Source organism: Perissodus microlepis, chromosome 2 (genome assembly GCF_051167445.1).
Source record: "Perissodus microlepis isolate ML-2025 ecotype Zambia chromosome 2, ASM5116744v1, whole genome shotgun sequence".
Taxonomy (NCBI): domain Eukaryota; kingdom Metazoa; phylum Chordata; class Actinopteri; order Cichliformes; family Cichlidae; genus Perissodus; species Perissodus microlepis.
The window spans coordinates 6,461,729-6,485,581 of NC_140462.1; the positions used below are offsets into that span (position 1 = coordinate 6,461,729).

The following is a 23,853-nucleotide window of genomic DNA, read 5'->3' on the forward strand; positions in this document are numbered from 1 at the left end:
TCAGGACTACTTAGGACTTAACCAAGACAGAACCAGAATCAGAACTAGATGATAGTAGCACTAAAAATCATCATAGACCTGCACTACACTTATTTTTTAATTCTACCAAAGTACACTATTTAGACTGAGAAAAGTTTATATAATTATTTAGCCTTGTTGTGCAAACAAGCCTGCAGAACTTAATAAATGTAGAATTTGAAAAATAGCAAACCTAAAAAGAAACACTAGGTACGAGATACATGAGGACCTATGATACGGTGATACTTTTGGTAAACAACCATTTGACTAACATGTGTGTCTCACCTGCTCTTGTTCCATCTCTGTTCTGTCCTCATTCTCCATCTCCCTCTCTGTTCCTCTCTCTCCCTCTTTGTGCTGACAATCATCAAATATACAGTTGAAACCAGATATTTACACACTCTTCAGATCAAAACACAAACACTTTTTTAATTGTAACATCAAATCAGACTAAATGTTTATTTTTTAGATTGACAAATATAAAAACATATTTGTTAACTTTAAGAGTAAAGAGAGAAACTATCTGTATTTCTTAATTGTAAATGGCACCAAATTGTATTCAAAATTGAGCCACACTTATGGAGCGCCACAGTTCTTTTCCGGGTGTTTTGGTTGACATCTCTTGATTTTCCAATGTTAAAGAAACAGGCTCTGTGTTTTGCCTTATATGCATCCACAGGTGTGCCACCAATTTACTCACATGGACTCTACTAACCAATCAGAAGCTTCTTCAGCTCAGAATGGAATCGTCTGGAGTTTTCTTATTAATTAACAATAAACTTAGTGTATATGTACTCCTAAATTTGATGAAAGTGATAAAAAATAGACAGCTCTGTCTCTCTTTATTCTGACATTTAACTAATTCAAAAGATATTTCAATATTTATTTATCCAAAACAAAACAAGTTTACGCTAAATTGATGTTGTACAGTAAAAAAATGTTCTTGTGTTTTCCATAAAGTGTATGTAAATATCTGGTTTCAACTGTGAATATACTGCTGTGTATTGAAGTTCCTCTTGTTTTGCATAGAAATATACTGAACAACATTCTTGTGTCCATTCTTGTATATCAGTGCATTACTGAAACCGATTTATTTAGCCGTGGAGGGTAACAACTGAAAATATGAAAGAAACACACATGTAAGCTAAGACTCTCTAAAGAAACAGCATTGTTGTTGTTCGGCTTTTCATTTCGCCATTTGTTGATTCACTTGAAGAGCAAGTAACGTAATATGGGTCAAGTGATCAGTTTGACATCAATCTTTCGTGATACACTGTCATATTTACATTATTTGTACAGTACGAATGATTTGCTTTGGTACCTGGTCAAACTTCAGTTCTCCTCTGTCTGCCTGGCTCCGTTTCTCCAACAGCGCACTCGTAGGCAGCAGCTGCCCCGCCCCGCTTAGTGTCTGAGCTCAGATCATACCAATATTAGGGGGGATTTACGCACAGTCGTAAATTCCCACAGTGTGCACTATGTGCTTCGAATATTGTGTGTAGTTTTTTGCTTTATACAGTTGTCAGCCAGGCATCTAACTATGAAAAAATTACACTCCAAAAGACCCCGGGCTTCTGAAAAAACAACCCGGGCTTAAGCCCAGTAAGCCACCCCCCACTGGTGCAAACACACATGAAAATACAGGTTATAAGGCAAAAACAGAGTTTGTACAATTCTAACACTTTTGAGAGTTAGTATTTAGTTTAACCATCTTTATGCTTCAATGCAGCCTGAACTGTCTTAATAGTAATATCCTTTAGTAGTCTTCAGGAATAGTTCTACAGGCATCTTGAAAGACATTTATACCTGGTGTTTGGATGTTGACTACTTTTTGCGCAATTTCTTTCAAGATGATCCTGCACTACTTGAATAATGTTGAGATCTGGGCTCTGAGGAGGCTAATCCATGACTGACAGTGGTTCACTGTGTGTTTTTCTATCCAGCTATGCTTTTAGTGCAGTGAGAGTGTGTTTGGGATCATTGTCATGCTGACAAATAAGGCTGCTCTCAATCTGACAATATTGAACCATGATCTGTGTTTTAAAAGTGGCTGTAGACACTCTCCTGATCTCCTTTGTACATATTAATGATGATTTGAATAAATAAAATACAAATTAGGATTCATCAGTCCATAAGACCTGTTAGCACCTATTTCAGTCCAGTTCTTGTGTAAGAAGGCATACATTCTCTTTTTTCCCCTTTGCTTCCCTCCCTTAAGAATGGCTTCTTGACAGCCACCCTTCTACTGACAGTATTTCTGATGAGGCTTCAGTGAACAGTAGATGGATCAACAGAGGGTTCAAATCCATCTCTGAGGTTCTGTATCAGTTCTCTGCTGGATTTTCCCCCAATTTTTCAAGGACATGACTTTCATGTCCTGCTGAAGTTAGGAGATGACCCGAAGCTAATAGGTCTTTGGGAATCTTCCAAATGCTTGTACCAACAAGGTGAAAATACCTATCTCCTGACCTCTGTACACATTGTCTGCAATGCATAACAGACACCTAGTTCTTCCCTAGTGCTGTTACTGAACTAGGGAAGAAATATGTCTACACATGTAGGCACAACACTAGTTCATTCTTTGAGTTCTTTGACTATTTTATAGTATAAATTGGCTTAACAAACAAACAAACAAAAACAAAATTATTGAAAATTGTCAAAAAGAAGGACTGGACTAAGTGAAAATCAGCCAATGCCCATGGAAATGTTTGAAAGACCTTCATAAACCTTTGGGAACTTATTGCTCAAGACCATTTTAAACAACTATCAAAAATGTCTGGCTTCTGGGAAGGAAAATATAAATAAATGAAGGGTGGCTTGATGTAGGAACTAAATAGCATGAAATCAGATATATACATATTTTTTTTACTAGTACTATGTTTTAAAGCATGTGCAGGGTCGTTATGAAAGCAGACATACATATATGATTCAGAACTGCCAAGTATTGCACAGGGATCAAAAGTTGTATTAATATTTACTCAATTTATGACTCCATCTGTGGAAAGAGGAACCCTTTCACTTTGAAACTATGAGCCACTAGAGGGACTATTTTACACTGAGCATGAGGCTTGTGTAGCCTGTTGTTCCCGTTTGGTTTGGCTGCCTCTGATCATGTTTTTGTGACTCAGAGCTCTTAATCAATGGTTTAAAAAGACAAAACAGGGGAGAAATCCCACCTATTAACCACAGAACAACACTGCTGGCTGACCTTGACGTCCAGTGCTCTGGCTATTTTTTTATCACAACAACCTGCCAACCTGGGCTGGACTTCCAGATAACTCATATGTCTTTTCCCAGTGTCTTTTTGAAGTTGAATTTTCCATTCACATTTTTTCTTTCCCTCCCTATTGCATTAATTCCAGCAATTCTCAAAGTATTCTCAGACTCCCCCCAGACAATATTTTCCCGGGACCTGAATGTAAAATTTGGTTGCACCAGATGTGAAAATATGTTGCAATTACAATAAAAATCCTTAAAAACACACACACATCTGTACCTATTCTAATCTCCATACCAATTTCATCATGTCTTGTTTTTTTGTTTGTCCCCAAGTGTTTTTTTGTCCAAGTACCCTGAAATCACAATTTGTCTTATTCCATTTTTAAAAAGTAAAATTATTAAAAACATACACAATAAAATCAAATAAAACAAACTGTGGTACATTGGTCTTGTTTCTTGAGGAAACGAGGAAACGAGAAGTCAGAAAAATGTGTGGGAAAAAATAGGACACCATTCATCCAACAGGGAAGGTATCAAAGTAGGTGAGATCGATTTTTTTTGTTTTGGAATTCAGTCATTCTCTTGTCCATTTTGTTACACAATCATATGCCTTAAATCATGATCTAGTTGGCAACATTTATCTTATCAGTATTGGACTGTGTGGGTTCAACAGTTTGCGTAACCCTGAGATCTTCCTCTTTTTTTCTTTAAAAAAAATTATGTTTCTGTTTACTGGAATTGCTAAGGAAGAGTTTTATTCTGTTACAGCCCATTCATATATTTCTATTGCTGCTCAGGGAGTGGCAGTGCTGTGTTAAATGCTGTAAGTCATAAACCAAAGTCGAACTGGATAAGAGTCTTGGAACAAATTCTTTGTCGCCAGTATCTTGTCTTAATCACTTAACGTCAGCCTGTGAATTATAATATTGCTCTATTTTTTTTCTGCATATCATCGTTTGACTACACGTTTGCTTAAATGAAGAGTTCCACACATTTTTCTTCATCATAAAATAAATCTTTACATTTATATCTATTGAGAACAGCTTCTGGAGGACTGATTCTTTTTCAGCCTCTGGTGACTGTCCACTGACTTCCTGTAACACTATCAAGAGGCTGACATTTATGTTTTCTGTAAAAAAAATAAAAATGCAAAGTGTTTCTTTTCTACCAGATTTGGCTTAGCCATTCTAGTGGCATACAGGATACACTTTGTGAACCTTTAAGCTACCACAAAACTAACACGTAATAATATGACAAAGACAATACCTGCTTAGCATTAGCATTTTTAGCATCACTATTGTCACTGGCATTATCATTTAGCTCAAAGCAAACCAAGTATTTTGGAATAATTTTTCATCAGTGTTTTTATAGTTACTGGTAAGCATCAGTAATTCGGTGGATCCAGTGGATTAATAGTAAACACAGACAGTGAGTTTAGGGACAGTACTAGCATGATAACATGCCAAATCAATATGGTGGCCGTGGTAAGCTTCTTGAAAAAACATGCAATCAGTACTTGGTGGAAAGCTTTTCTCCTTTATATATCTTAAAAATTTTCAGTTGCTGTTTATTTTAAAATGTTACTTTTCAAATGACTCTTGGAAAGCTGTAGCAAACTTCTTTTGTACTAATATGCAAATATTTATTTTTTTTGCTTATTCAGTAAACCACTGAATAAGCAATTCAGTCAGTGTTACATTAGATATTACCACAAGTAACATATATCTTTAGGCTGTGTGTTTTTTTTTTTTCTTTAAATTTAATTTGTTTTTGACAGAAACAAATAAGAAACTTGTCTGATATATATAACATGTATATCAGGAATTTTCTTTTGAGCATTCTGCACATTTGTTCATGCTAGTGTTTTTCAAATGTATTTTTATTAATAGCCCCATTCTCAACAGTTAATTTACTGGCATTTGTTTCAGTCACAGTGAAGATGTTGTTTTCAGTATATTGCCTCATTATGAATGAAGCCAGTGGATACAAGAGAGCATAATCCTTTGTGTGATACCCTTTAATGAGTAGAGTAGACTGGATGGGTTGTGGAGCTTCACTGGGAAGAGCTCATTAGGGCCTGGAACTGTGGTTTCTGGATAAGGGACTGAATCTCTGATTGGTTCTGAAGGCATGGGCATTAGAAAGCCCTGGGTTTCCAAACCTAAGCAATCAGAAGAGTATTGTTGCCATGACAGCAGCACCACTCATTTAGACAAAAGGGCATTTCAGATCCTTGTTGGGTTCTCGTTTGGACACTTGTGGCCCAGTATGGCTCAGTGCCATTTGTTACTGGTGAGGAGCTTGTTTCTACGCTTAAACAGCTAGCGTGAAGTCATAGTTGAGACCAGCTTCAACTGTGTGAAGTTTTTCTGTTTTACTTATTAGAAAACAGTTAAAACATTCTTTTTCTTTTTTAACAAGCAAACAAGGAAGTGGAGTAAAATGCTATCATATTTGCTGGACGTCACTGGTGCATGTTAATCATTTATATTTACTGCTGCGAGACGACAATCACTAAGAGGAACAAGAGTCAAAGGTCTCATCCAGACATCAGTAAAGAAGAAGCCCTCTGTGAATGTTGGCTGGTAAGTTTGTCTTATGCATTTGGATTTATTTTTTAGAGCATTAGTATATGGATTTAGTTACTATGTAATTACTATATAATGTTTAGATAATTAAGAAAAGAAGAAGATAATAACGAACAATACAATGCACAGTATGTTGCTTCGAACACCTGAAACCTGAAATAAGCTGATCAGTTTTTTTGGTGCTTTTTCTTTCCTAGAACAGTAGTGAAAAAAGTGGTAAAGCCCTTTAAAACAAAGGGCTTACATATTCAAGTAAAGACTTGTTTATATGAGGTCATTCTTCATTTTTATATCTTAATTATTCAAGGTTATATATATATATATATATATGATCAAAGTGTAAAACTGCCAACCAAATTTTTTAACAGTTGAAAATGAACTAAACTGTCTTTACATCTTTTTTAAATGTATGTAAAATTACTTAAAGCGTAATGCAAAGTTCCAAAGTAGGTTTTTAAAAAATAATCAAAATACGGTGTCCACTTTTTTAGTTAATATAAGGGGACAGCAAAAATGTAAATGTATGAGGTTTCATATTATAAAAAGGTTCTGCTGTGTTCTCTCTGTAAACAAAGATTTCCAGGTGTTTTCACCACCTGCTATGCCGTGAACAGTTTGGGTGTGGCTGTAATAACAATTGGCTTCTGAATTTCAGCCTACAAAAATCAGGACAAGAGCTGCGTACTACCAGCGTTGTCCAGTACGTGATTCACCTTCTTATATTTCTGTTTGCATCATGACATTTAATGATTTTGTTGTTTTTATAAAGATTAAATTTTTTTTTGCCTCAGCTAGAATTTGCGATTAGGACTAATAACTAGTAAGGTGGTCAGTGTAAAAACCAATAACTGAACATTGTCATTATGAACCTGTTAGCATACTGATGCTAATGATGAAGTGTACTGAGCAATTGTCTTTAAGGTTTTACCATTTCATGGTGACACTAAGAACAAAAATCAAATATTTGCTACTTTTATGAAATTGTCTCTTTTGATTTTCAGGCATGGAGCGGATTGCAGGAAGCATACTGTTATTATGCCTGATCACCCTAACTAATGGTGTGTGTTCATTTGATGTTTGATGATTCATTTTTGCTTTTCTTATCTTCATGTCAACATTTAATCTTCAAATCTTATGCAGCAAATAGCAGTCCTGAATTCACTGAACTTGTTTATGAAGTGTGTGAAGACACCCCTGTTGGTATGTTAAAAATTTTTTTAACTTTTTTTTTTTTTTAACATGTTTGTAATATGGCTCTTTTGCCCATTTTTGTAAATATATGTTTCCATGTTGTTGTTCTTCAGGTCAACCGGGATTTACTATAACTGCATCAGATCCAGATTTTGACACACTGACTTACACACTCAGTGGGACCAATGCTCCAAACTTCAGAGTTGAAGAATCTACAGGAGTTGTATCTGTTGCAAGGCCTCTTGATAGAGAGGTGTGGCAGACATAGAGCAGAGACCCTTTATTGGAAAAAACACAATTTCGGTTAAGCATGTGCACTTATACATTTGATCAATTCTCTCTTCTAGAGTTCTGAGGGGTATTTGATACTTGGAGCTGGTGTTTCCGATGGCATTAATTATGTAAGTGACATCTAACTTAGTAAAAGTTATTTCTTTAATGCCAGTTTGTCCATTATATTCACAGAGTGCATCATGTGTTACAGAGACCTGGAGACTTAACCATAATATTACTTGATGCCAATGACAACGCACCCATCTTTCAGAGGCCTTCTTATGACACAAGTGTTCCAGAAGTAAGGCAAATATATTTAAATGAATTACTCTACAAATGGTTTTGTGATTTTTTTTTCTGTCACAGCATCTTACTTGTTAGTAAATAATGTCCATTTAACCATTTCATGTTGCTGTGAGAGAAAAGCATTCTTTGGGGTTGTTCTAGCTCAGGAGGGAGAGCAGGTCATCTCCTAATTGGAAGCTTACTTGTCTGATCCTTGGCTGCTTCAGGCTGCATGCCAAATATGCTAACCCCAAGTAGCTCTCTGATTCATTCGTTTGAGTGTGACTGCACTGCAGCATAGGAAAAAAGTATTTGTATGAATGGGTTGCTTGTTTTATAAAGTGTTTTGAGTGCTCAGATAGAGTAGAAAAGTGCTATGAAAGAAGCAGTCCATTTACCACTGGCTCATCATCAAGGAAAAAATAAACACAATCATTTGTTTACGAAGTGAATAATTTCTGTTTTTATAATTCTGTTTTGTTTTTTCTGTTTTATCAACAGAATACTCCTGTAGGCACAACTTTGTTTAAAGCATCAGCCACTGATACTGATACAGGAACTGCTGGCATTGTTACATACGCCATTGATGAAGTAAGTTTCCTTTAGGAAAACATAAAATGTAATGATATTCAATAGAGGTGTTCCATGAACCTGTAAAGCACTGTTTACCTGTTTTTTCCAGGTAATCCCAAATGATGGATTTAGTCTGTTCAGCATTGTAAGAGAAAGTGGTGAGGTCAAACTGATCAAGCCCCTGAATTATACCTCACTGAGTACTTACTATCGGCTGAAGATTAATGCCAGTGTAAGTATGATTGTTCAAGTTTAAACATGCGTCACCTTGTGATACTAATATTGGTTAAAGAAAAGTGTAAATAGCAAAGGTTGCCCTAACGTTAAAGCAGCTTTGTATATTCTTGTGGTTCCTAATTTCTTAAAGGAAAAGTTTGGCATGTTGTGAATTTCCCTTCCTTGTATCTGTATCAGCCAGTCTTTTGTTGGTTTCTACAAGAGTTCCCAAAGTTATCACTGTTGGCCAAGAAAATAGCCCTACGCCCCTGTACAAATGCAGCTTTTTATTTTTACATTTTAGATTGTAGATAGTAGATAAATAAATATAAATAAATACATTGTAAATTATTAAATAATAATAATTAAATAAATACACAATTTAAGTGACCTTTAGTGTGATGGGTTGGCGGTTTTGTGACCTTTAGACCGCTACTGGTTTAACGAGAAGCACGCTAGCTGTTTCCTTCTGCTTTGGTTCTTTGACCCACTCTGGTGCTGTTGAAACTTAATAATAAACAGATATAAGAGTGGTGCCATTTTTCTTATATAACTGTTTGATAAGAAATCGATTGGAGATGTTTCCAAAACAATTGAAACATAACTTTATATGTGTTCTCCTAAATAAACCTGCAGTTAAGAACACTAAAACAACTAACTGCTAACGTAACATAACACACGGGGGCATATTGTAACATCCAGAGTCAGATTTTTGTTTGTTAAGCAGTGAATTGCCCTGTTATTTACTCCTAATAAGAACGTGTAAGTGAAGCTAGAGCATTCAGGCATAAAAAATTATGTTGCTTTGCCAGTTTGATAAAGAGAAGTGATGAATATTCACTATTAATTTAATTCTGTGAAAGTCACAGTCACAAGCCTTTGCTTGTTGTAACAGTGGTCATACTATTTACTTTGTTTGTTTTTATAATTTGAAAGCACTGTCAAAAGTGAATAACACATTTTCAGCATCTTTGAGTTTAGGTGTCATGTTTATCTGTTATATAATCTGTTTTAATGTATTCTAGATTTATCTGATCATCAAAAAAACTAAGAGATTTTTAAAAATGTTTTCTAACAGGATGGTGGAGGCAAGTGTCATAAATCTGATACAGAATACTTGTCGAGCACTGTTTATTCCTTCGTTACTGTTGAGGATGTCCCAGATCTTGACCCTCAGTTCATCGGCGTTCCCTATGTTGGAAGTGTTAGAGAGCATTCACCTGTGGTGAGTGCTGCTAAACCTGACCAATGATTTCAAAGAATTATTGTAAGGCAAACAAAGCTTTTTCTGATAGTACAATATATGACCCAGTGTATACAAAGACTTTGACAACTTTTTGTTACTGTTTGTTTGTTACTATTACCACACAGAATTAAAGGCACTGAGCCTGCTTTGAGTTGACATATTTTTTATGCATTTAAAAAGACTTTCAAATGCTTCACATTTCATAAACATTTTCTTTCCTTTGATAGGACACATCTGTGCTTAAAGTGACTGCTGTGGACCCAGACATAGGAGTCAGTGATGCAATCAGCTATAGCATTGAAGGTAAGCTACAGTATGTTGTTGCTTTTAGCTTGTGAGTGGTAGTATAATATATTATTTCCACATTATTTTACAGGGTCATCAGAAGCTGGCCTGTTTAAAATCTCAACCAGTGATGGTGTCATATATGTACTGTCAGAAATTGACAGAGAAGTTATTGGTGACACTGTAACTCTGACTGTGAAGGTACATTTTTATTTCATTGTCAATTTCCTTCTCTCTGTGTATGTTACTACAGTAAGCTTGTCCATTAGTACTAACTAAAGTTATTCCATGAAGTTCATACAGATTACAGCACATTACAGTTTTAATTTTTAGTTTTACGTATTAAGATTTAAAGGAATAGCTCAACATTTTATCAAGACTGAACACAGAACAATACCACTCCCTAGAATCATTATGACTTATTGACCAGCAAGTATAAAATTCTCTTATCTTAATAAGACCTAGCAGCAATTAAAAGGCAGGTTGAACCTCCCCGTGTAGCACCAGAAACTTCCTTAAAGACGGAGCTTCTTTTAGAACCCAAATCAAAGGTTGTTTTTACAACTCAAGCAAACATGACATAAACTGTGATAAGACCATTTTGAAGGTTGAGGAAGACAAATCTTCACAAAACTCATGAAACTAATAGTGATGATGTTCCAAAATGGTTTAATTTTCCTATTGTTTTGGGGGGATTTTTTATTTTTTTTTTACTTTGCATAACAGTTTTACACCTAAGTTGCACTAGTAGCAGTTTTTGAAGGTGTTTACAGTGACCTTAGAGAGCAGATTCAAAATACAGATGGGAACTGGTGTGAGCAAAATGGGAGGCTGAGCACAGGGTCGCTGAAAACAAAGAGCAGATGGTGTCATGGTGGAACCCACCATTACACAGGAGCAACTTCTCAATGATGCAAGAAAACCCCCCACAAAAACATTTATGATCTTCTTCTTTAGACCATTTAATTTAATATTATTATTATAATGAACCATAAAAAAGAAATATTAAATATATTTAATCTTTTTAACAATATCTTGAATATTGAAAAAATAAAATTCATTTTGGCCTATTTAAGGCCACTGAGTCTAAAGAAAACATCCACGGGGTCCGTGCCAACGTCACAACAACTGTGCAGATCAACATCCTTGATGACAATGACAATAAGCCAGAGTTTTACAAGTGTGGAGACTCAGGGGACGGCTGTGTAACAGCAACTGAATTCACTGGTGAGATCTTGGAGCACTCACTGGGATTTATTAACATCGGCATGACTGTCAAAGATCCCGACAAGGTAAGGAAACAGACCATTCATCATCTATAGGATGAGGTCTCCAGTCCCCCCCCCCCCAATATCAGCTCTGTGTAACATTATGGATCAAATATAAAACTTTTGGGTCCCGGGATTTTACAGATTTCCAACACTCAGCTAATCCTGGATGGAGAGGACAAAGCCGTGTTTTCTGTGGAACCTCAATTTACCACTGTAGACAGCATCGTTCAGATCATGATCAGGCAACCCGAAAATCTGGATTTTGAAAAAAAACGGCAAATGAGTTTACAGGTAAAAATGTAATTAAAATAAGCCATATATATACATACAAACCATTGCATGTGCCAATACCACTCATGTTTGTGACTCTTTACAATTCCAATGAGTTGCTCATATCATGGTGCAGGTGACTGCTGTAGATCAATATAAACCCACCTTCAGCTCCACTGCTCAAGTCACTATAAACATCAAGGATGCCAATGACAACAGTCCAACCTTCAAACAGGACACGTACAGGTTAAATGTGTCAGAGCATTCACCCATTGGGACAGAATTGGCCACAATTACCGTAAGTTCCTTGCAGTCTGAATTCTCTCTCAGACATCTGGAGCTCTTATTCTTTTATTTCAGAAACTCTCACATGTTGTTTTGTTTTCTCTCTTTTAGGCAGATGATCCAGACACAATGGATAAAGGAAACCTGACATACAAACTTTTTCCCGACAGCATGTACGTCTTCACTTGTGGCCTGCTGCAGTAATTCTTCTTTTTTGTGCAGCTGCTGTCTATGTCATTCACACAACACCTCACCAACAGTCTGCGCTATGTTTCAGATTACCCTACTTTGACGTGGAGTCACACACAGGCAAAGTTTATGTGAAAAGCCAAGCGCTCCTGGATCGTGAGCTCAGATCTCTGTATACAGCGACTCTACAGGCCAGAGACACAGATGGCAAGCCTGGCTCTACAGTACTGGAGATCACACTGACTGACATTAATGACAAGCCTCCAGTCATGAACAGAGATTCTTACGTGGCTTTTGTTAAAGAGGGCCAAGAGCTTGAAGTCAAAATAGAGGTAAGTTTGGCAGGGTGAGCACTAAGGACAATAGCTGTCAAATTAATTTTGATTAATTTATTTTTTTCATTTTGGGGGGAAAAACAGCAGCAGGTGGTGGTGGTGGGGCTATCAAATAATAGTGTAGTATAGTCTGTATATGCGTTAATAAAGGCATCCCCATTGGCTGGCAGGAATTAACTGCTTAAAGGCAATGACTTCAATTCCATTCCATTCAATTTTGTTTATATAGCGCCAAATCACAACAACAGTCGCCTCAAGACTTCTCATACATACATTTACTTATCACTTCTACTTTGAAGAGCCTAGAAGACATGAACACAAATAACAGGTTTCATGTTGCTGAAAAATGAAAAGCGCTTTATTGTGCATGTTAATGTTGGTAGGCAGAGACAGCAAAAAGTTCATGACTATAACTTTGGGCTGCAGCTATGGTCATAATTTTTAAAGTGAAGGGTTTATATAGAACAACAGTCACACTGTTAGAAAAAACATCTTAAAAAAACAGTAATATTCCGGCAGCTGGGCGCCAAAATAATACTGTAAAATAACAGAAAATAACTTACTCATAAAAATACGGTTATTTCCAGTAATGAAAATACAATTTGTTGCCCTAATTTTACATGGGATTTTGCCTTTTTCAAGTGCTTTTAAACATTAAATTAGGAACAATTTAATGTGATTAAACAATGAAATTACCTATAAACAAGGTCAATGAATGCGGCAATATGAATAATAATACTTAAATGTACAGAAATATACAGTTAAGAGTTAAAACTCCCCTCTGGCCATCACCAGCAGGTGAAGTGTCTTGCCCAAGGACACAACGACCGAGAGTGTCCGAGCCGGGGCTCGAACCGGCAACCTTCTGATTACAAGGCGAACTGCCAACTCTTGAGCCACAATCGCCCTAAATAGCAATAATAATAATAATTATTTGATGTAAAAAAAGTTTATAAGAATCATTTTATATATTTTTCCATAGCATTACATTTGAATTTATTGGTCCAATCTTTCAATTTGAAATGTGAAATCACAGTCTATTGATATAGATTTAATGATATTCTAGAAGAACAGTACAAAACTGTAAAATACACAGTAAAATATTTTTATATTAGGATTTTTTTTACAGTGCATTGTATCTGACCTTAAACTCTTAGTTCAGAGCATTTTTAATAATATATATATTTTTAAAATCTGCTAAATTCCATTAAAATTAAGAAATATGGATTTAGAACATGTATAAGAGCTAGTGAAATCTGATCCAAACATACATTTCTGGGGAAATTTGCATCACCCAATATCATGGCCTGTCATGTGACATGAATGAAGTGTGTAGCCAGGCCTAAAATTTATTTATATAAATTATTAATTATTAAGGAAAATATGCTTGGTATAAACTAGATGTATACCAATCAGGTACATTTCATTAGACCAGATTCCAATAAATGTTTTACACAATGTAACAACATTACATCAAAAATGTACATTTAATCAAATGACTTAACCCTGTCAAGGCTGATCCATGAAATCATTTCCAGAAAATTGTATTTTTTTGAAACTGGAGTATTTGTTAGACCTTCTGACAAATTATATTAAAAAAGAAATTACATTTCAGGTTACATATATGAGGTTTTGGTCAATATTGTACTTTTGTAGCCTTAAAAGTTTATACGATACATGGCATTACTGGATTAAATTCAGCATTTTGGCCATAAATATTTGTTTTCAGGCTTTTATTGCATTTTTGCAGTATCAGCAAAGAAAATCATCTTTCTAAAAGTGTCTCTTCTGATGTTTCTCTGCTTTGGACAGGCTACTGATGGAGATGAGCCCAATACTCCAAACAGCCAAATTGTGTATGGTATCGTGTCAAGCGCATACAGTAAGAACTTCACTATAGACCCTGAAACCGGTGTTTTGACAAACAATGTTGAACTGGATCGTGAGGCCATGGATCCAGTGCTGGAAGGGGAGATTAAACTTGTAGTGACTGCTACAGACCAGGGTGAATCCCCGCTATCCACCAATGTCACAGTTACCATCAATGTACAGGTAGGTATTTTAGCAAGTTGACAGTACCAAGTTACAAGAGATGGTGTAAAGGCTGGTACAGCTGATGACTGCCAGTGTTTCTTCTTCTTTATGATCCATTTCAGGACATCAATGATAACATGCCAACAATTTTTGCCCCATCTTACAAATTCTCTGTTAAAGAAGGAGAAAAAGGCAAGTATTTCACACCGCAAAATGTTTTAAGTGTTTACAACTGCATGTCAGGGTTTTAATTCATATTTATCATTCATTCAGGTGCATTTGTTGGCTCTGTTGAAGCTGAGGATTTGGACCAAACAGCAGAGTTTAATCGCATCTCTTTCACCATTGTCGATGGGAGCTTTGGGAACTTCATCATTCGAACCTCCGCTGCCACAAGAGGTTTCATGGGAAACATCACTGTGGACCCGGACATTGAGCTGGACTATGAGAAAGGCCCCAAAAAGTTTAATATGAGGGTAGAGGCAGCAGATCTGGAGCAGAAGAAAGCTACAGTGATGGTGGACGTAGATGTGCTTGATGTAAATGATGAGCGACCTGAGTTCACGCCAATAGCATCTATGACAGTGAAGGAGAACACCACAGTAGTGGAAGCTGTTGGGAGTTTTAAAGCGGAAGATAAAGACGGGAGTCATTCTCTGGTCTTTGAGCTGGAATCCGTCAAATGCAGATGCAATAACAGCCTGGATTTCTGCGACTGGTTTGTCCTGGATCCAAACGGAGAGGTCAGGGTCAACCCTAAGGTCACGGTGGATTATGAAAAATGCGACCAGGCGATTGTAGAGGCTCAGGTGGTGGACATTAACACAGAGAAGGGATATAACAACAGCGCCACGACAGGTCAGTAATGGGTTGTTTGCTGATAATAAGAGTAAGCCATTAAAACAAACAGCTTACATAAAAACTGGTTCACTGTCATTTCTCTTCAGGCCTAATGGTGATCAACATTGAAGACATCAATGACAATGCCCCAGAATTCATTTTCTCAGACAGTCAGGTGTTTGGTGAGTCCTCTCAGAATAACCACTCGTCTGCAGTACTTACCAACAGGGCCACGTTCTTTCACATATCACCCTAAATTTTTAAAAAAAATTATATGAATCCAATGCTGATTTTTCTTCTTCTTCTATAGTTGTGGTGTCAGAAAGTGCAAGCAAAGGGACATCAGTTGCAGGGGTCACTGTGAGTACGACTGAAAAGCAAAAACACCTGACCTCATTTCGGCATGTTAACGATGCATGAAGCATGATGCTCTACTTCATGTCTTTCATAGGCTACAGATCGTGACAGTGGCATAAACAGTCAGATCGAGTTTAAAGTGACAGACGTCAAATTCCAAAACACCAACAATGAAATAAGTGACAAGGGGGCACTGTTTGAGGCTGTCACCACACAGCAAAATGACCGCTACGTTGGGATTATTCAGTGAGTACAAAGTCATCTCCTGCAGTCACAACTCGGTCTGCTCTGGTTTTTCTCACAAGTGTCTGTGTTTTTACTTTTACTTATATATTTAGATTTATACTTGAGCAGGGATAATAGGAGCCCATGCACATGTTGTTTTTTCCAAAATGATATTGTCATGGGTGTATTTTTATGGTTCTTATGGGTGTGCTTCCCTTCAACTATCCACAGATCTACACAGACACTTGATTTGACACTGAAGGGGAAGTATTTGGTAACAGTCTCTGCGACTGATCCCGGCGGCCTGTCCTCTAGCACCGAGCTGGATGTGAGTGATGTGGGATTTGCTTACCCTGTGTTGTATATTGAAAACAGGCTATAAAACTTGCAGCACACACACCAATGTTTACATTCTTTTTATAACTGCAGATTTTCACAGTCGATGAATCCTACAAAGTCGAACTCAGGTTTGCAAATAATCAGATTGAGGTTGAAAAAAAGCTCACTGAGATCAGGAGGTAATGTCTGAATCATTAGTAAAGACTATATCTGATCTAATCTGCTAATTTCATTCAGTCATCACTTAAATCTACCCATTTTCTTCCCCCCGTCATCTTCTGGGACTCTTAGAGCACTTATGACTGCCACTAAGGCTGCCGTTGAAATTGTTGCTCTTAGGCCTTACAACAGTGAGACATCCAGGTAAGTTCCCTTTCACATCTCCTTGCTTGCTCCTATGCTTTGTTTTTCCTCACTAGGTGGTGCAATTGCACATGTAGACAAAATGACAATGGCAGCAACTCCAGGTTTTAGGTTTTAAAAAGCTGAAATGTGTTGATTTAATTTATGTGTATGTGTGTGTGTTTTAATGGTTCTCTCAGGGCTACAGAGAAAACTATTGTGGTAGCTTATTTTGTCTATGCCAATGGAACGGCCCTTACCTCTGTTCAAGTGGAAATAATGCTCTCTGATGCGGAACACTTTCCTAAGCTGATAGAGCTTGGGCTAGATAACATTGTAAGTACGGTTTTATTTTTTAAACACTGCAAAGAAACCCTATTTTTCTGCCTCTTCTTTATATCTTCTTGGTCATTTCGTCATCATTTTTTTTTATTCTTCTTTTTTGATAAATTGCTGGTGGCAGTCTAATAAAAAGTATTTCAGAGTCAGCACAGGGGTAGGGGATAGTTCACTGATTCTTTTCACCAAGTTCAATGTGTGCTCCAACAAGCACTCTGGCTCCACCAGCAGGTTAAATTCAGAATTGTTTCATGCGTATCACTTTTAACAAACATGCATAATTTTCAATAATTTAGGATTTATATTTATTAAATGTTAAAAGGCATTTGATTTCCCATAAAGATGGATCATGTGATCTTCAGGAACAGCCGTAACTACGTTGAGATTAATGACTCAGTGTATGTAACATTACAGTGTATGTAAGGTATGGTGCATTTGAATGATATTGGCTATATGGAAAAATTACTTATATTAAATTACTTTAATATAAATGTTGAACAGCCCCCCACAAAAAAAACAAAAAACCCCAAAAAAACAACAATTAAAAAAAAAAATGTAACTGATTTTTTATATGTACATTTTTTCATGGAATTTTATTACGTAAGTACAATGTAAAATGCTACATTTAATGGAATCTTGCCAAATGAAGTCACATTTTTTAATTATTTGAATAAATAATCCTTTTTATAAATTTTATATATTACAGTTGTATTTCACTCAAAATTATTGCTTTGTGTATATTGAGGGTGAAAAAACTATTTTTGAGTGTAGATTTAGAAAAGTAAAATAAAATATATTTTACAGAGATAAAGACATTTAAAATCTGGTTAAAGGAGACAGCAGTAGCAATCCCGTTGGTTCATTTTACAAAACAATTAACTCCAGATTAGTAAGAGGTCTGATAAGTCCTCTAAAGGACATGTAAAAATTGTGAAGTTAGTGTAAATATAATCTACATATGAAACTCGAAACCTGTAACCTCTGTTTTTAGGGGACTGCTCCCGAGGAAGAAAAAACGGTGGACACAGTAAAATATGTCCTGCTGGGGATTGTGGCAGGCCTTGTCATTGTACTTCTTGTCCTCACCACTTCACTCCTCTGCACTCGCAGAAAGTAAGAAAATGTGATGCCTACTATTTCAAACAACTATGACCAGCAGGGAGTCTGTGTACTGACCACTCATCATTCCACCTTACAGCTACAGAAGGAAGCTTAAGGCTGCTAAAGCTGCACAATCTGCATCCAGTATGAATTATGACAACCAGAAAAATGGTCTTATGCTACCTGGAACCAACAAGTACACTATGGAAGGGTGAGGAGACAAAATCTTATTCAGATAAATGAAATAGGCAATGGTATGAAACCTAATGTATAAGTTTGCCTTCTAACATGTGTCACTTCTCTCTGATAGTGCTAATCCTGTGCTCAACCTGAACATCGACACAACCATCGAGTTAGAAGAGAGCAGCTCTGATGATGACAAACACAGGTAAAACAAAAACAACAAGGAAACAAAGAACCCTGTCTGTAAATCAATCCACTGCCTACAGAGAGCAGTTACTAGCTTGATCAACACAGTTTGATAAGGTGGCTCACGGTGAAACGCAGCTGCGCTCACCACTCTGTAGCTGTGCTGGTTAATAAACCGGGATGATTTCCAGGTGAACATTTTGCCACAGAGTGCCCACTACAGCATGTTGTGACAGAGCTGGCTCTGTGCTTCCAGCAATGCCATGTGATTGTTGTTTTTAAATCAAAAACCTTGAAATGATCATTTGTTCATATTGTCTCCCTCTTTCTCTTTGTTTTTCCACCAAAGCCATCTAAGCTTCAACTCCGACGACTCAAAATCTGACTCGGAAAGTGCTCGACATCAGGAAGAGGATCCACCAGGGTACACTGAGTCTTTGCATGAAGCACTGACCCTGTCTGACCAAAACCAAAGCACTGACAACCCCCTCATGGGGTACAGCAACCCTGTATTTGACACCACAGATTTGTAATGTAAATAGTGAAGGCCAGATGCCTCAGCTAAACAAATGTAGCTTCTTTGTAATCAGGCATACCAAATCAAACTTATTATATAGTTCTTGATGAAGACTTCATCTTCAAATAGCCTTCTCTGTATTACAGATTTAACTTTGAAGCCTAAACACCCTTTACAAGCATAAAACTGAACCAAAAGGGGGATCCTATTTTGTGAAAAAGATCTAATTGTATAAAAGTGTAATGATTTCAAAGACCTTATTCTAATCCAGTCAGAGAGCTGAAGTATGCGAATTGCTTGTTTGCTGTAGCCTCATAGTTTGTACATAGGTATGAAAGTGAAATCAATATCGATGGCCTAAAAATATCAAACTCTTCCTTTATCTTTCTGTAGAGACAGTTTCAATCCATGCAGTATAAAAAAATGAATAGCAGCAGTGGTTAAACACACAAACTTCTTGCTCGATGCACATGTGAATCACTTTATTTTTATTATTATAATAAGCAGTGGTTTAAAAAGGGCTTGAATTGCTTTTGAAAGAAATTGTTTCTTAAAGTTATGCCAACACAGAAATCAAGAAAAACAGATAAATTTAAAAAAAAAGGTTTCAAAATGTCGGTGTATGAATGAAACCCTTATTTATAACTGTGTGTCTGACAAAATCTCGCTCTCTCTTTCCCTGTTTCATTTGTCAGTGTTTGCTATGAAATTCTTGATGAAGAGAAAAAAAAAACTCATGCAGAGTGACTTCCAACAAGCAGCAGATTGAAAAGATTATTCACTGTTTACTGACACCTAAATGAATGTAACACAAGTGCAATCCATGAATAAATTCTGATCCTTTGAATGTGGATCTGAAGTTAATGCTGGTGAACACGGACATTCACTGACACTGTAACAACCGCTTGTTTAAAACACATTTAAAATCATTGCCTTCGCGTAATTTACAACAGGATCACAGATTATGGCATCAAAATACTGTGAGCACTCATGACTAAAAATACCCTGATATCAGGAGTCATTACTTTCCTCGAAAGGTGATTGTACGCGTCATCAGTTTTTTTTCTTTTTGTCTTTTTTTTTTTTTTTTTACACTTTTCACAATACAAACAAGTCAAAACACTGTGCCAAATCTAAAGCGATATATAAGACATACAAAAGCCTGCACTGACAGTAGAGACTCCTCTTACAAAGAGATCAAGGCAACACTTAATCGATTTAAATATCCCCCAGACCACCAGGTCACAAATCACACTCAAAACCTGTCATTACACTATCATCTCTCTCTCTCTCTCTCTCTCTCTCTCTGTCGAAGCTTAACAAGCTTTTTAGCAACCAGGAGAAAAGCTGGTTGCCATGGCTTCACATTGTGTGAGGTGAGTGGAAAAAACAACAACAAAAAAAGCACCAACAGCTAAAATGAGTCAGTGGATGGTTTCAGCGAAAAACACTAAAGGAGGAGAGCCAGGCTGATGATGATGCTGACGCATCGCTCTCATTTCCCCAAACGTCCATCATCACTCTGTCGGTGTGTGCAGAGAGATTTGTGAATAAGATACCAATCAGCGAGGGTGGGGGGTGTGGGGGATAAAAAGAGAAATCATAATTTATGGCTGCTTTCTCAGCGGTTAATGCTTCTCGGTGCAAACTTCATATTAAATGCTTTTGTGCTTGCTTGTCTTGAGTGAAGGCGTGAATTTTGTCCTTCTTTTTCTCACACCATCGAGACGACGTCATTCAGTGGATGCACTGGATAACAACCACGTGTATCAGATCCCATGTAAACTTTCTCTCCTGTCACTCAGTGGTATGAGCTCTGGAGCAACAGTGTGGCTGCTGCATGTTCTCCATCAGCAGGCGGAAGGGGTTTCTTCTGCGTCGGCCCGCTTTCCCATCATGCTCCCCTCTTCTCCCTGCACGACCCTTACCTGAACCCCCCTGGGCTATCTCTGAGGTCAGGGGTGTAGCTGAGGGGTTGAGCGGAGGAGGCGGTGGCATGGAGGATTGCCTCTTCTGCTTCTTCACCTGCTTCTCCAGATGTTTCTGGATGGCAGAGCCCAGCACGGCTACTTCCACCACAGCTCCGTACACCTCCCACGTCATCCCCTTCTCATCCCAGCTCACCTCCTGCACTGGCTCCTCGCATTTCTCCTCATCTTTCTCCTTACAGTTTATTTCCTCCTTTGTGTTCTCTTCAACTCCCTCCACCTTTTTCTCTTGGGTTACTTTCTCCTCTTTCTCCTCCATCACCTCCTTTTTCTTTTCCTCTTTCTCCTCTATTGCCTCCTCTTTCTTTACCTCTTTCTCCTCCATTGCCTCCTCTTTCTTTTCCTCTTTCTCCTCCGTCGCCTCCTCTTTCTTTTCCTCTTTCTCCTTCTTTGCCTCCTCTTTCTTTTCCTCTTTCTCCTCCATCGCCTCCTCTTTCTTTTCCTCTTTCTCCTTCTTTGCCTCGTCTTTCTTTTCCTCTTTCTCCTCTGTTGCCTCTTCTTTCTTTTCCTCTTCCTCCTCCACTATCTTCTCCTCTATGCTAGGCTCCTTCATGACCTGAGGGAAAGTCATAATCGTGGGAGTTCTCGGGGTCATGGGTGCGGTAGCGACAGAGCGAAATTCCACCTGCTGACCCACCTGCAGCTCAGCATCTTTAGTCTCTGTGCCCACAGCCCCACATTTTCCAAAAGAGGTGGGGAAATAGAAGGCCTGGTCCCCCTCAGGAGGGGTCATGGGGCTGGTGGCCACAGACTGACACTGTACTACCTCCAGGCTCACCTGTGTGCGGATGTTGTGGCAGCCAAAGGGAGCCGGTGATTCAGGGATGGGGGATTTTTTTGCAGAAACAACTCTCTCTTCTTCACGTGCATCTTTGTCTTTGACCTCTGACTGCTCGGATCCTGTGCATGTTTTCGAATGTTGGCTGACAGCAGCAGAAGGTACTTTCGTTTGTGGATCGTTTGTGCTCCCGTGAACACTTTCACTGAAGGACTTTCCCTTTCCTTCCTTCCTCTTTATATCACTGCAGCTTTCTCCAACCTCATCTTCATCTATTTTGACCATCTCCGGTTCAACAGAATAAAAAAACGACTCAGCCTCGTCCGTTTCTTCCTCCTCATTGTTGCCATACTGGGTCACCAAGATTGTAATGTCTTGATCCATACTTCCCATCCTCTGCTGCTTACACTGCTGATTGCTATCCTCCACACTTACATGTGTGCCTATTAACTCAGCATCCACTTTATTGGTGGAACTCTCAGTCATCTCCTTTGATGTAGTAAATTTTAAAGTTTCAGTTGTTTCTGACGCAGCATCTGCTGAAACTTTTGTCTCCTGCTGACCAGTCTCCCTCTGCTCCTCATTCTTTTTCACTTTCTCGTCCCTTTGCACTGGCTCTCTCCCGATAACCTCTGGGAAAGCTATGCTATATGGGGATTTTGGGGTCATGGGGGATGTGGCGACAGAGCAGAACTCCACTTGCTGACCCACCTGCAACTCCGCATCTTTAGTGTCAGTGCCCACGGCTTGAGGTTTCCCAAAAGAACTTGGGAAGAAGAAGGAATGGCTGCCCTCTGGAGGAGTCATGGGGCTGGTTGCTGCCGAGCAGCACTGCACCACCTCGAGGCTCACCTGTGTGCGCATGTGGTGCTGCCCAAAAGGGGCCGGGGAGCGTGGGTCACAAGGGTCTGGAGTTGATGGGACAGCAACTGAGATTTTCTTAATTCCTGCATCTTTTCCTCTGTTGAGATTTTGATCTTCAAAGTTTTCCTCTTGAATTTCAGGTTTTCCATCTCCATCACTCAGAAACGTGATCGACACCATTGCATCGTTATTTGTAGCTGCTGTCGTTGTTTTATTGTGCTCTTCCGTTGCAGGCATGGCATCGATCTGTGTGCAGTTTTTAACTCGTTCAGTGTCTGTTAGGTCAGCATTGCCATAATCCCCCCCTGAAAGCACTTGATCTTTAGATATTAGGTTTTTCTCTTTCTCCTCAACAGAGCTAACATTCCCCTGTAGTGCCGGCTGATAGTCCCCTTGAGTGGTTGACTCTTGACTCCTGTACAGTTGAGGTCCTTCAGGCGCAGCAGTGCTATCTGAGCCTCCTGGATGCCCCCCATTATCCGTCTTCTCGCAAGGCTGGTGGTCCTCCGTGACACCTCTCATCTCATCCTTAAGGCTTCCCATTCTGTCTCCGCATTAAAGGGCTAGAATTACCTGCAGGAATAACACAGCAGTGTGAAAGTGTCCGTGCAGTTAATAATCGGGAACATGCCCAAGCACAAGCGGAAGATAAAAATATTCTGTCATGCGATATGAAACGAAATTGATATTATTCAGTTATTCAAATAGACACAGGAGCATCACTGCTACTACTTGATCAGAATTGTTTGCACACTTACTTTAATATCACAGGACTATCTTTTTAAATACTTTAAAAAGAGACAAAGTCAAATCTTCATGCCCAAAAATATCTCATTATCAGCTCCTGTCTGAATTCTATTCTAGTCCATAATTACATAACACAAACAGTGTGCACATGAATTCAGAGTTGTTTTCAAAATGTAACTATAAAACAAGCATGATTACAAAAGGAGATCTCAGAAAATTAGGACATACCTCAGCAGTGTAAAGTCAGGCTGAAGCCACTCCACAACTCTTCTTCAGATTTGGGTCAAACATTGCAAATCTCAGCACCGATTGCGACAAACATCTGTCCGTGCATCTCCCCCCCGGTGATTGATGCTGATTGCAGTGGCTACAGGTTTGTCTCTAGAAGAATCTATCTTAGGCAATCCTCGCTCTTTAGGCTGTGGCTGTGTCTATTGAAAAGCTTCACATTTCCAGTTTCCCTGGAAACCACGGTCGGGTTTCTGGCAGTGAGTGGTAATGTAATGGCAAAATCTCTCTACAGCTCTCTAATCAGCAGTAAATCATAGTAATTAACTTCAGGTTCTCATAGAAACACAATGGCAGCTACGTGCACAGAGATAAACCTGTGAACTGGCTAATCTGGAGAAATTTTAAAGGAGGCATAAATTGGTGATAAAACCTCTCAAGTCATTACAAATGATCATGAGGGAGGGAGGGTGAAGTATGCAGAAGTGGGATTTCTCTTAGCAATAATGAAGCAGTGTTTTGAACTAAAACAGCAGTGTCT

The 23,853-nt window shown here is 38.2% G+C and overlaps 2 protein-coding genes across 3 annotated transcripts; one reads left to right on the plus strand and one right to left on the minus strand.

Moving 5' to 3' along the window:
- The first annotated feature begins 5,507 nt into the window (after nucleotides 1-5,507).
- On the plus strand, nucleotides 5,508-19,827 carry cdhr2 (cadherin related family member 2). 2 transcript variants are annotated; one of them, XM_084942328.1, is made up of 31 exons: nucleotides 5,508-5,822; nucleotides 6,481-6,525; nucleotides 6,827-6,883; nucleotides 6,966-7,025; nucleotides 7,130-7,269; nucleotides 7,364-7,417; nucleotides 7,501-7,590; nucleotides 8,076-8,165; nucleotides 8,257-8,379; nucleotides 9,442-9,588; nucleotides 9,837-9,912; nucleotides 9,986-10,095; nucleotides 10,971-11,186; nucleotides 11,307-11,456; nucleotides 11,572-11,733; nucleotides 11,832-11,893; nucleotides 11,998-12,241; nucleotides 14,057-14,296; nucleotides 14,401-14,470; nucleotides 14,552-15,136; nucleotides 15,226-15,300; nucleotides 15,429-15,478; nucleotides 15,570-15,721; nucleotides 15,932-16,028; nucleotides 16,130-16,218; nucleotides 16,331-16,402; nucleotides 16,582-16,717; nucleotides 17,712-17,833; nucleotides 17,919-18,032; nucleotides 18,132-18,209; nucleotides 18,540-19,827. In XM_084942328.1, exons 1-31 carry the CDS (start codon nucleotides 5,813-5,815, stop codon nucleotides 18,721-18,723), a joined length of 3,900 nt encoding a protein of 1,299 aa, XP_084798454.1. In that variant the 5' UTR covers nucleotides 5,508-5,812; the 3' UTR covers nucleotides 18,724-19,827. The 2 variants fall into 2 exon arrangements, with proteins under 2 accessions (XP_084798454.1, XP_084798463.1); XM_084942337.1 differs by lacking the exon at nucleotides 6,481-6,525.
- On the minus strand, nucleotides 19,175-23,700 carry gprin1 (G protein regulated inducer of neurite outgrowth 1). Its single transcript, XM_084942350.1, has 2 exons — nucleotides 23,313-23,700; nucleotides 19,175-22,910 (listed from the first exon to the last, which is right to left on the minus strand). The coding sequence occupies exon 2, from the start codon at nucleotides 22,878-22,880 to the stop codon at nucleotides 20,505-20,507; it is 2,376 nt and encodes a 791-aa protein (XP_084798476.1). The 5' UTR covers nucleotides 22,881-22,910; nucleotides 23,313-23,700; the 3' UTR covers nucleotides 19,175-20,504.
- Nucleotides 23,701-23,853: the final 153 nt, after the last annotated feature.

What these genes read in the sequence shown, in the direction of transcription:
- cdhr2 (XM_084942328.1), top strand. An exon ending in ATGACACAAGTGTTCCAGAA is followed by an intron (nt 7,591 to 8,075) that starts GTAAGGCAAATA and finishes TTTTATCAACAG; the next exon opens with AATACTCCTGTAGGCACAAC. An exon ending in TCTGATGATGACAAACACAG is followed by an intron (nt 18,210 to 18,539) that starts GTAAAACAAAAA and finishes TTTCCACCAAAG; the next exon opens with CCATCTAAGCTTCAACTCCG.
- gprin1 (XM_084942350.1), bottom strand. Translation starts at nt 22,880, where the DNA reads ATGGGAAGCCTTAAGGATGAGATGAGAGGTGTCACGGAGGACCACCAG.